This window comes from Pagrus major, chromosome 8 (assembly GCF_040436345.1).
Source record: "Pagrus major chromosome 8, Pma_NU_1.0".
Taxonomy (NCBI): Eukaryota; Metazoa; Chordata; class Actinopteri; order Spariformes; family Sparidae; genus Pagrus; species Pagrus major.
Window position 1 is genome coordinate 10,729,577 of NC_133222.1, and position 13,020 is coordinate 10,742,596.

The 13,020-nt window shown below is 40.4% G+C and overlaps 1 protein-coding gene across 1 annotated transcript in view; it reads left to right on the plus strand.

Moving 5' to 3' along the window:
* The window catches only part of scaper (S-phase cyclin A-associated protein in the ER), a 64,148-nt gene that overhangs the window by 18,747 nt on the left and 32,381 nt on the right, over window positions 1-13,020 (plus strand). Inside the window, exons 19-22 of the mRNA XM_073472138.1 lie at window positions 906-1,013; window positions 5,928-6,064; window positions 10,129-10,194; window positions 10,907-11,033. Of these exons, the coding sequence (XP_073328239.1) occupies window positions 906-1,013; window positions 5,928-6,064; window positions 10,129-10,194; window positions 10,907-11,033 (438 nt within the window). The remainder of the gene's footprint in view (window positions 1-905; window positions 1,014-5,927; window positions 6,065-10,128; window positions 10,195-10,906; window positions 11,034-13,020) is intronic.

The window sequence follows — 13,020 nt, forward strand, 5'->3', positions numbered from 1 at the left end:
ATTTGGCAGGCTGTATATACATTAAAATGTTGATGGAAAGTGATTCAGAGGATTTTTGGAAGAGGGCACATTTAAATGAGGATTTAACTGCATTGATTAAACATGGGCTCTTAAACAGAGATTTATGACTGAGCATGCTTATTCTTTTTCAAGTGTCAGGCGAGACAAGCAGACACATTTATCTCTGACAGAGTGGCTACCACGGCAACAACGGTGGGACACCTTGAGTCTCCAAACCAGCATCAGATAAAGAGGGGGGTCGGGGGGTGGAAGAGAGAATCTTGTTAAAATGTTAGATGACCTTGGCCAGCATCTGACACCAGAGATCATGGATTGGTCAGCAGCAAGCACTTAATTTAATGACATTAAACACAAACCATTCTAAATGGGCTTGTTTCCAGAGATTGAAGAACAGCATTGCTTCCTGCACACCTGCCTCTTGTTGTGGCCATTTCTCAGACCTGCATTCATTTAGACATCTACAAGTCCACTGCTGTCCCCAACGTTAAGTGTATTTAAAACATCTTGTAAAGTATTTTGGGTTTTGTTTTAGTGCACTTTCCTTTGTTAAATATTAAAATACCAGAAGAGTTATTGTGTTGAGGGTCCTATCCAGCTACACTCTATTGCTGAAGCCTCAATTAGTATCATAAAAAAGTGTTATACAAAAAAAGGCATATTGTTGCCAGTTTACAAAAAAATATGGCTCATGTAACAAATCACATTACCTTTCCTTAGGTTTTCCTTTAAACTGAGCTTTAGAAGAGACCATTTTTGTCCCTTTTGAAAAGCTCATGTGGTATATCGTTTCACCAGCGTCCCCTGGGTCTCTGTTGACCCTTCCCTGCTTCTGTCTCCATTGTGTCTGCAGCAGTGACCTCTGACCACTGTGTTTGTGTTTGTAGATCACCTCAGAGGTGCACCTGTTCAGCCACACCAAGGGCAAGAGGCATCAACAGGCCGTGCGAGACAGTAGCAGCATCCAGGGACGGGAGCTCTCTGATGAGGAAGTGGTGCGTATCTCACACACACACACACACACTCCCTGCCAGGAACAAACACCCACTCATCCTGTCAAAGAATACGGCCCTGCTGCTGCTTGTGTCATGTAAAAAGACAAAAGGGACACCGTGGTTGGCTTTTATGACATGGTCATTATTATTGTTTATGCGTCCCCTTTATATACTGCCACGGCTCTGTTGCTGGCTTTGTGAGATTACAAATGGGCCTTGAAATGTACACAGTCAGGGTTCAGTGCTTCAGTGGAGGGGTGACATCACCCCCTTGTCTCTAGGCTGTTTTTGTCATGGAGCGCTTTTCCATGGGAAGGCAGCTCGTTAATGCAAGGTAACCTCTCAGGCTGCAATATGAGATTGGCTTTTCAGCAGTGCTCATTGTGAGGCTGACAACTGTTGGTGCTATACCCAGCACCTTTGGCCCCAGTAGCTCCTTCATTCAAAGCTTTTTTCAGTGGGAAATAATTGATACCCTCCTCCTTCCTTTCCTCTATGTCATTTCCTCTGCAAATGCAGGTCAATTTTTTTCTAGTTTGACAGTATGATAAACATGCAAGCAATGGAGAGAAGAGCTTCACCAACATAGCACTATAAACGGTTTATATATGAGCAGAACTAAAACATTTGCAATATGTCTTTCAGTATGATGTTGTTTAAAGGTGCAATTTGTTTATACAAAATGTGAAGAAATAGTTTGTTTTTAAATAACCGATATCTGCTAAAGTTAGCATAGTAACCTACTAGCCTTGGCATCTCTTGTCTCGAATTATTGCTTTGTAACTCAAGAGTTGAGTCTGATAGTATAGCTCAGGCCTCCAGAGGTGGGCATTGAGCGATGCCTGACCTTTACACCACTCCTGCCCTTGCCTAAATGTGGACTTGTCAGAGCCAAAGTAAATCACCTCGTTACTGTATTTCCTGTCATCAAACTGGCCTCGGAGGCTGTGTCTGGTACCGATACGGCTATGTTCACTGACCACAGTTTCAGGACAATTCTTACATATTGCACCTTTTTTAATGAATAAGCATAACGTTAAGATATTACTACCTTGAGTATTGCCTTTTTTCAGTACGAATGAATTCAAGTTTAAGTCTCTGAACTCCAAGTCATCCTTGTACAATTTTTTGTATCTGGATTATTCTAAAAAGCTGTACTTGACAGTTTGTATTAATTGTGTTATTGGATTGGCCTGTTAGTCTTGTAGTTTCTCTAAAAGATAATGTTTAGAGGTCCAGAACGACTTTATCTTATTCTATGTGAAAGCTAATCAAGCTATCCAATAGGTCTACGTTTGTTTAGATAGACTTATGTGGCCCCTTGTTATTTATATCAAATCTCATTTTGGTGTCCAGTATTGAATTCATAACACTGCCAACTATTTTCCAGACTGCGCCTCCATAACTCTCCCTGCAATGAAAGATTTTTAATTAAAATGAAGATGGTTGGTTCAACTGAGCAGAGGTCACGGCATATTTTTCAGAGAAGCGGCCGGCAAACGCCCTGTGCCTTCATATTTAGTCATTTTCTCTCATTCTGAAAGACCTGCAAATTAAATTGAAAATAAAATGATTATCCACCGGGTAAAGTCGATGTATAAGAACAGAGCCTGAGATGGCAATCATTCTTTTTACTCGCCAGCTGTCCTGGTTTAAAATGATGCAGGTAATATCCAAGACCCATGCCTTCTGACATGAGTCACTGATCATCTTTTAGACATGGCAGCACAAAACCCTTCTCTGAGGAAAGACTGCAGTTGGCAAGCATTGCCAGTAGACTGATCACCAGGCTGCAGAGGGTATCAGACCAGACCTCCCAAAGGCACTGAGTAGTCCTAAAGGTCTTGTAGTTAAAGCTGCACTGATAGCCCTACATTGAGAACAGTGATGAAATATCCAGACTGCCAGCTGAAGCGAGCCTCTCCCTCCCCACAGTGTTATGAGATCCAACATCATGTCTCGTTATAGCAGTGAAGCTGCTGTTGAGAGATCCAATGAATAGTTGTCTTTTTTTTTTTCTTTTTTTTGTCTCGTGTGTTACTTGTGCCCTTCTTAAATGTCACTGATAAGATGCAGTTCAATACAAAAATGTCATGTAAACCACTGTAGTGGTGGTAACTATATCCAGTGCAGTGTCATATCTTATCTAGTAACCAACATGAAATACAGCTGTTTGTTTCACACCAAATTGAAAGCCAACCTCTGAGGCCTTTGTTTGTGACAAAAAAGGCAGTGGATGAACACATCCCATAGAGTCTGTATGTTGTGTTGGCCGCCCTTTAGATCTGTTATAGGTCTGTTTGTGTCAGGGGAAAGGAGTGATGTTGAGAGCAGTATCACATTACTCGCAATCTGTGGTATTGTGCTGTAGCAGTGGCCTAAGGCCAGTGTCTTTGCTGCTTTGTTACAATGGTTCAGTGGTAGACAGCTGTCTGTCATCAAATCTGATTGTCTCAAACACTCAGTCTACACAACTTCCATTCAGACTAGCCTCCGAGCAACAGGAAATAGGATGTAATCATTATATATTTATTTGCTAAAGGATCATTTTCTGTGGGTCAGCATTATACTCTTATTTGACAGCTTAATATTTCAGGTACCCTTTTTATTTTACCACCAGTGTGATTTTGCAAAGATGTTTTGGATGCGTCACTGAAATGATTCCATTAAGTGAGTGGCTCTTGCACTGGATAGCCTCTCAGAGAGATTACTGAACAGCTGCCTCCCAAGTGAGGGACAGCTACGGTCATGAGCCATGACTGACCTGTAGTCTCTCAGAGTAGAGGGCAGAGGTGTGCGCATACAAATACAGACACACACATCCCTCCTAGGAAACCTAATACTCTCACTCGCAGTGCCCTTTGCATGCCAAGTTATCTATCATCATCTTTTTTTCTCCTATTTTATTCTTGTTACTTAAATCTCTTGGAAAAAGGCTAAAATATGTTAACTACATGGCCGATGTCAAAGCTCCTGAAATTGTTGCTTAAAATCTTATACATTTCTCTGTAATATTTAATATGTATTACTAAGTACGCAACATCACCTTCAAAAATAATTGTTGCATAGACTTTATTAAGAGATTAACCCAAAGTCTTAGCTGATTTCTGCAATTAGGACCATGTTGCTGTTGTATAATGAGATTTGATTGGCATTGCTGGCAACAAAAACCCCACAACTGTCACACATTTTGCTCCAAATATTTCTAGAATATTTCTTGAATTGAAGACATTACTTGGGCTCTGAGAAATAATGATGAGCATTTTTTTTTTTACATATTTTAATAAATGTTAAATCATGAAAATAATCACAGGATTAATCAATTTTGTAAAAATCTGTGGTTGAAAAGCTATGTAAAAATAATTAAAACTGTTCTTACTTTGCTCATAGTAGTGGTTTATACAAAAGGTCTTTAAGTCAAAATGGTAAAGAAACCTTTACATTCAGTTAGTAGTTTTGTGGCACTAATTCACTCTAGCACACTTTAACCCAGCTAAGGACACCTGTTATTCCAATGACACTAAGTGAAAACCCCTATTCAGGCAGCAGGTGCACTGACAACACTTGTGACCAAAGGGTATTGCATCCCACACACAGTTCAGCTCGACTGCTGAATGGAAGCCCCTTTATCTGTGAGGCCATCCTATCCTCTGGGGTGCTGGATGACAGCATAATTGGGTAATTGGTTTCTTGCACATGCATCATGTTGTTCAAATTGGGTTACATTCCCTTGTCTCCTGGTGGAAATATCAGAATCATCTGACAGGGCCAGACAGGAGGCAACACCTCCAGCTTTTTAGCAGGTCTGTGGGCGGGTGGCTTCAAAAGAGTGGAGGTAATTAAAGGATATAATGGTGTTATTGAGAGGTGTAGATCTACATGTCACACAATATAGTCAGTGCCATGTCGTATGTGTATAACCTCTGCTTAGTCATTGAACAAGGATTATAATGCTGTTTTATTTCCATCGTAATTTTGACTTGCTTTGCATTGTCAATTTTAATTTTTTTTTTTTTTTTTTTTAATTAGTTATAGTGCACAAGAAACACAGTTTGCATCAGTGGTATCAGTTTATGTATGTATCTGTGGTGGAAATCATTCACATAAAAGGATGGTGCACAGTGTTGGTGGTCACTGTTTGTCATGTATTGTCTTTATGCATGTACTCTGTGTTTGTTCCTTTTACTATGCCTGCTGCACGAATTGCCCCTCAGGGACAAATAAAAAATTTTTTTTTCACTGAATTGAAAATAACAAGACCAGACTGTAACAACACTCGTTTTACGTGCAAAAGGTCTGCATTCAAAGTTTTACTTAGGAAAAAGTACAGAAATATTATAAGTAGGATGTACTTAAAGCACTTACAATAAAAATACATAGAATAGCTGCTTTCAGACTGTCATATGTTATATTTATAATATTAAACTATTGGAATATTATTGCTCATGTGTTAATGTGTAATTGACAGTTAAATGCTGTAGCCAAACAGGTAAATTTTACCTGCTTTGTATCCTAGTAGTCATCTTAAACAATGCAACATACTGTAATTAATAAAATGATTACATGTATTGTAAGAAAAATCTTAATCTGCACAGTAACTAGCACCTAGAGCTGTCAGATAAATGTAGTCGAGTAAAAAGTACAATATTTCTCTTTGTAACTTTGCACTTCTACTCCACGACATTTCAGAGAATGGAAATACTCCAGTAAAGTGTACCTATAGCACCAAGTACCTCAAAACTATACTTAAATACGGCACTTGAGTAAAAGTGCTTATTTACTTTCCGCCACTGATTTTTGGGCTTATTTTGGCACCAAAAACCAGACGTACTAGTGATTTCAGAAGCTTGTTCTAAGTAACGGTACATAAAATTGCCAGCACTGTCTCTCATGTATTGATTTCGTCTATTCTAGGAGCATCTTTCCTTGAAGAAATACATTGTGGATATTGTGACGGACAGCTCGGTGTCCTCTGAGGGCATGAAGGATGGGGAAGAGAGACAGAAGGCACGGAAGAAGGCAAAGAAGCTGCGCGCCAGGATGAACTCCAGGTAATGCATCCATTTTCTCTCTCTGTCAGTCTGCCTCTCTCTGTTTCTCTCTCTCCATCCTTCTTCTCACAGGTACAGAGGACAAAACTGTGCCAGGACTTTTTTTTTTATGAGTGACAAGGAGATGGAAAGCGGATGTTATGTGCATCCTGGCTGTCCACAAGGTAACACTGATGAGCTTAATTTATGACCACTTTCTGTGATTGGGCAGCAGCACTGCAAATCGATCTGTAGTGTAGGGCCCCGGCTTTCACCTGTAAAGAGCTTTCCTCCAAATTGCTGCCGTGGCATTGCCAAATCTGAAGCCTTCTTCGGTGTACAGGATGTATGTTAAAGTATGTATGAGCCATGCCTATTTTTCTTCTTCTGAGCTATTGATTTTTTTAAATGAAGTATCAAAGAAAATCAATAGTAATCAACAAATAGTAGGCAGAGCTGCTGTGTGTCAGAACCTGGACCTGAGCTCGATCAATTTAACCGGCTGTCACATCAGGGAGGGAGAGGAGTGGAAAGAGACATGATGTTGACAATACTTACTGTAAGATGTTATTGATGCAGATCATTGGAAGTATTCCCCGACAACCAGGACTGCAATAATATCTGACATGTACACTCACTCATTTTTTTTTTTTTTTGTTTTTAGTATGCAATACTCCTGTCTTCGAAGAGGCTTAAAGCCAGACATGGCCTCAATCATCCTCAGTCAGTGGCTGAGAAAACAGACATAGTATAAACACTGAAAATTATATACAAGTAGTAGGCCATAAATAACAATAACAAGCTAAAAACGAGTAAAACCCCAACACAAATGTGATAATCACGTTACAAAATTCTTTAACTTTAAAGGGGCAAATTTGTAAGCTATGGCCAAAACATTTTTTAAGAAATGAACTAGCATTATCAACAGAATGTGAAGAAACTACAGTGTTGATGTTATTTCAAAGATGTCTATGTACTGTGTTGCAGAGATATCTACTGAAGTTAACATGCTAACCAGCTAGCCTTAGCCCATCATGTCCTGTCCTGTCATGCGCCCCCCCCACCCCCACTGCAAAAACACAAAGCATTTAAATACACAGGTAAATACCAACTTCTTGATGCGGCTGTGCAAGTAGAGCGGGTCTTCCATCGATCCCTGACTCCTTTTTGGTTAAATGTCCTTGAGCGAGGCACTGAACCTCAAATTGCCCCCCGATGGCCAGGCCAGTGGTGTATGTGAGTGTGCGCATGGGTGAATGAGAGGCATTGTAAAGCTGTTTTGTCCCCCTCTGGTTGAAAAGTGCAATATAAGTGCAGTCCATTTACTATTTACGATATAATGGAGGGTGTGTTGATAATGTGGTCTTAAAGGTTGAACGGAAGTAATCTGGTTTATACAGATATCAACTACTATATCAAATTTAAAATAACCCTCTCCATTGCATATAATATATACTGTATAATGATCTATGTATTCATTACCACCAGTATTTCCTTCTTCAAAAAGACCTCCAACATGCCCCCAACAGTATTTTCATGGATGCTAGCCTCCATTACAGCTCTCCAGCTTAAAAAAAATAAATTAGTTTATCTTATCAGTACCTTTTTGATATCAGTAGAAAATAAAAATCAATCCCTTAAATGTGAGTTAAACTGAGAGGCAGATGTTTTCTGCTGTTTTCAGCATCTTCCCTCCCATTTATGAATATAGGGCCTGGAAAATGTGTTCAAATGTTAGCGGATAATAACATAAAAATTATAAAAAATTATGATGATGATAATAGTCACCAATTTGAAAGGTCTTTAGAGGGATTTGAATGATAGCAGTTATAATTTATGATTTATAAACTTAGGTACAGTATTTCATTGTCAAAATCTTATTTGAGATGATTGTTAAACAACTTGGGAACAGTAACTGAATTATTGCAGAGTCGGCCTTAATTATCTCTGTTGGATTAATAAAGATGTGAGGGGTTTTTTGTCTGGCTATGGTGGAGTACATTTCTTCTTTTTTGATCGCAGAGGTCAATGTCTTTCTGAGTGTGGGCAGACGTAATGATCCTAATAAAGCCTCCAACCTCTTAACGTGACCTTGAGTGAGTTTCTAAAAAGAGAATTCATTGTTATTATGCTTTTCAGGAGAAAGTATTTATTTAAAACGGCAAAAAGAGGCTGAAACTCTCATCCAATTCTGCTACAGTGCTTGATTCTCAGTGCTGCTGTTTTTGGCTTTGTGAGGCTCAGCGGTACCGAGAAAGTGACAACATGCTCTGTCTCTGTTCACCGTCACTCCTGCACCAGCCCTGCTGAGACTAGCACTCAAAGGCAGCAGGCTTTCAGAGGTCATAAATAACACAGAGCCCCAGTAAACATAAAGGTGAGCCGCTTCACCACCGGGTGGAAATGAACCGTTTTATTGGAACACCGTATGGTGTCCGTAAAACGTGAGTGGTTCTCACTAGACTTTTCACCAGGCCAACATGCAGCCCTGCTGTCATAAAGCAGCGCACACACATTTTAACCCCAGTTTTGTTTTTTTGCGGCTTGGCTAACCTTTTCTAATAAATGTTTTGGGGAAGGAAAATATGCTGTTAAAATTTTTATGCAAGTAGCCTGTCAGTTAGCGTCAGGATGAGCTCTGAACATGAAAGCAGAGTCTCCACTTCTGCTTAGGTACGAGATGTTTGCCTGTAGCTTAGCTTCTTGTGGTTCGTTCAGCAGGGAACAGAGTGGGCAGTGTGTTGTATGTATGTATGTATGTATGTATGTATGTAAGGACCTCAGATGGTGGTATGTATACAAAGACTCCCCTGTATGGAATTCATATGAGGTGGTAAGCATGGCACTAACTCAATTTGCCCAGTCTGCTGCCAGAGATCAAGGGGAAAATGTTCTGCTCAAAAATGAACATGCCTCCTTAACAATGCAAGCTAAACAGAGTTTAAGTACATTGAGTTATTGAGGTATTACTATAATTTTAGGTGTCTGTAGGTTCTACTTCTCTTTATTGCCACAGAATTAATGCCTGGCTTCCTTACACTATAGATTTTTGCTTTTCCTTTCTTATTGCTGATCAGATATTTATTGCCTGAGGTCCATTTAACACAGGCTGCTTCTGACAATAATGAATTGCTCGGCAATTGCTCCGTATTTAACCTGGTTAGATATAAACCTGTCTGAGATTAATATTGTAATGACATGAATGACAAACTGGGCAGACATAGTTCAGGCCCTTCTGAAAGGAAGTCTGTGCTACCCATTTATCCAGCTCACAGATGAGTAAACAATTAAAACCACAGAAAAGCAAATTAGTAATAACACTACTATCTTTCTAAATGCTAGAATTTCTGCCCTGTGTGACCAGTTGGAAGGTTTTAGGTATCTCAGTATCCTGGTGTAGCTGTGAGATGAGTTATCAGTTGGTGTTTGATGACTGCCCTTGAATACACAAGATTGTGAGGATGAGTCTTCGGTCAGTCCACGGGACAAATCCACCTGTCGTCTTCCTGGAAGTGTTTGATCCTATCAGTGTAGAGATGGGTAACCGGAAGGCGCTCTATCTGACTCTAATCAATAGTTACTTATCATGTCTGGGAATGCCTGATTGACAGATAGAAAGACTGAGAGAGAGACACACACACACACACATACATATAAACGTACAGTTTGTGTTTTTCCGATTCTGGCTGTTGTGGTAATGCCGCCTGTTCCCTAATGACCATGACCTTCAGATGGTCACATATTCAAAACACTGGCTGTGCTGCCCGTTTCCCCCATTAACTGTTTATTTGACAATCAGTGGAGTGAAGAACTTGAGCCTCCCTTGTTAAAAATGACTCAAAGGAAGGCAGAATTAAGTCTTCCTTATAATAACCGATGGCAGCAAAACACCCGTCCCCACAGAGCCAGTGTCTGATTATTTTAAGCCAAGTTTCTTGGTGAATGGCTGACGGGCCAAATAAACAAACTCTGCTTGAACTTTCTCCCCTCTCTTCACACTTTCACCCGTTGTGTTCTTTACTGACAGGCCAAACACTTTTTTCCTGGGATTCAAAGACTTTTTCCTACTTCTTCTCCCTCTGCAGGGCAAAGGAATATGAGACATCAATGGAGGCAAAGACACAGGTCCCTGAGTCTCCATACAAGGCCAAGTGAGTGTTTTCCTTTTTTTCATAATTTGAAGTATTTGAATTGTTTTTCTTCACTTGTAATGTTTTATTCTAATGATTATAAAGATGTGTTTATAATAAATTATTAATTTGCAGCTTATTTTCTCAATTGATTGTTTAAACATTTTGTCAATAAGATTAGAAAATCTGTTAAAAAATCTGAAAAACAAAGTTGTAAAAATGCATGATGTATTGACTTTGCAACTAACAATTATAACATAATCAGTCATTTAATCGAGATTATATTAATTGATGCCAGGAAATTGGGAAAAATTACATTTTACCAGAGGCTAAGGAGACATCGTTAAGCTTCTTGTGTTGCCTGATAATAGTGCAGAACCTAAAGATATGGCTAGAACCAGGGAATTTTTTGATTTATTGGAAAGCGGACTTTACTAAAAGTGTTGCAGTTATTTTTCAGCACTAATCAGATTGTTTTGTCAGTCCAATTCCAAGGATACTTAGTCTGCTATCATAAGAGAAAAGCAGCTAATCTTAACATGAGAAACTCCAATATTTGTAATATTTGCTTGAAAAATGACTGAAACAATTATCAAAACTATTTATTTTCTGCTATAATCATTTATTGACCAATATTTTCAGCTCATCTGTGGTGGATGGAAGTTGGTTGAAGTAGCATGGAACCCTCGGTTAAGAACAGATTTCTACTAACTATATGTTCCTGTATGTTCAGGTTGCAGCGCCTGGTGAAGGACCTGTTGAAGCAGCTGCAGGGCCAAGATGGCGGCCAGTGGGCCAACAACAAAGTGTCCGGTCTGGACAGGACTCTGGGAGAGATCTCTCGCATCTTGGAGAAGCAGGTAGAGCAACAACACAGATGTACATAGATACAGTAAGCAGTGTGATTGACCTGTATCTTTTCATGATGGAGAGGTTATTATTTTAATATACTGGTTATATAATAATTATCATATGGTTTTTATGCACTTATACTATTACTTTTCTTTAACATAGATGCCCGTTGCAATGGCTTGAGTTTGCAAACATTGGGGCCATCTTCTTCGGTGCGTCTGCAGGGAGTGTCCTGCTTTGTATGCTTGCCGACTCAACAGTCTGCAGCAGTGCACAGGTCATGCCAGCCCTTTGGCATGTCTCTCCAGTGATGAGTTATCTTTGGCTGTCTCTCCCTGTGTCTCACCCTCCCAGTGTAGAGTATCACTTACTCAAAACCAACTTGCCTTTGGTTATTGGCTAATGAAGACCAGATTAACTGTGTTTTCATTGTGCACATGGTACCAATAGAGGGGCTTCCTAGCACGAGAGCAAGCATTGTCTCGTGTCTGTGCGGCTTGATCGACTCAGATGTCACTCGTTTAGACAATAGTAAATTGGATTTCCAGATGAAATGCTAGTGATGCACAAGGCTTTATTGAACAAAGGCAAGTGAACTTCACTTCACTTCAGAGATTTAGCTTTTCTCTTACCCTTCTTTACAACTGTATGAATATAATTGTCAGATACTGTATAATGGCACACATTTAGAACTATAGTTGATTTGAAACATCTGTCCCAGAGGTTTTGTTGCATGACGTTTTTTTGTACAGTAAAACTCACATCAATTTGAGACTGAGAGGAGGAATTAAAACACCTGCCACCGCGTTTATGATGAGGAGAATATACAGCCCACTTCCTGTAATGAGGCATAAATTTCCTGCCAAGTTGTGGTTCGAGCCATCATAACATCCCACTGTGCATGCCTCTGGGCGTGAGGATTGAGAGATTATGGTGTCCCATCAGTGACGAGGGGGGACGGCTGGAGAGGCTATTATTGAATTTCCCCAGAGAGGCAAAGAAAGAGGTGGCTGTGGTGGGTGGCACAGCGTCCTGTAAGGAGAGAGGAGGAGACCAGGGTGATGTGAGTAGCTCACAAGCTGTCACTACATGAGGGCTCCTCCCCTTAGCGCTGCATAGTCCCAGTGGGAGGTCAGAGGTCAGTGGGCCACAGGAGATGTCCTCCATTCAACAGTGTTGTCGCTGGCAAGGACGCAGATCAAGGCTCTGTCTGGGTCCTCTTTGTCTTTAAGCTCAGTTTAAAAGCACATTTTTAAACTGTTTTGTCAAGTTCTGCTTCACCAGCTTCTTACAGAAACATCCACCCAAAGCTGAGTGGAACAATGTGATTGGCCAGTAAGGCAGCCAGGGGAGCACTTCCCTCTCTAATCCCTGGACAAAGTCAAATAAATAGAGTCTCCGTCAGCATGGCTGTCTGGCCCCTGAGTCACATCAAGTCGGGACCGTTTAGATTATTTGACCTAACAAGCATCTCTCATGTCATTGACTCACCTAGAGATTTGTTTTTCTCCCCCATATCTGATTCAGTCTCCACTTTCTCTGCTAATTCCTTAGACAACACCCGACACTCCCCCTCCTACACTGCTGTTTCGGTCCAACCCCCCTCACTCCTCCCCTGCTTTCTAGGCTACGTCTAGTCTCTGACCCCGGTGTGTTTCTCCCTCTGTGGCCTCTAATGGTTTATTTTGTGTCAAACCTGAATTTTTTTTTTTTTTTTTCTTGACTTTCCATGATTGAGAATACCAATTTTCCCAATGTGCTGCTCTTTTCTTTTTTTCTGCACACTTGCCTTATTACTGAGCACTTGTATTTATACTGTATATTGCCTAAGGTGTTTACTGCTTTCAGTTAAAGCCTGTCTAGAAAAGGACAACATGTATGACAAGTTAGGAACTATAAGCATGGTGTTCTGAGAACCAAAGGCTGGTTGGGGCGACCACTGGGGCTGGTGGGAGTTGTATCTGGGGACATTGGGGGGGGGAGGTGAAGGGCAGA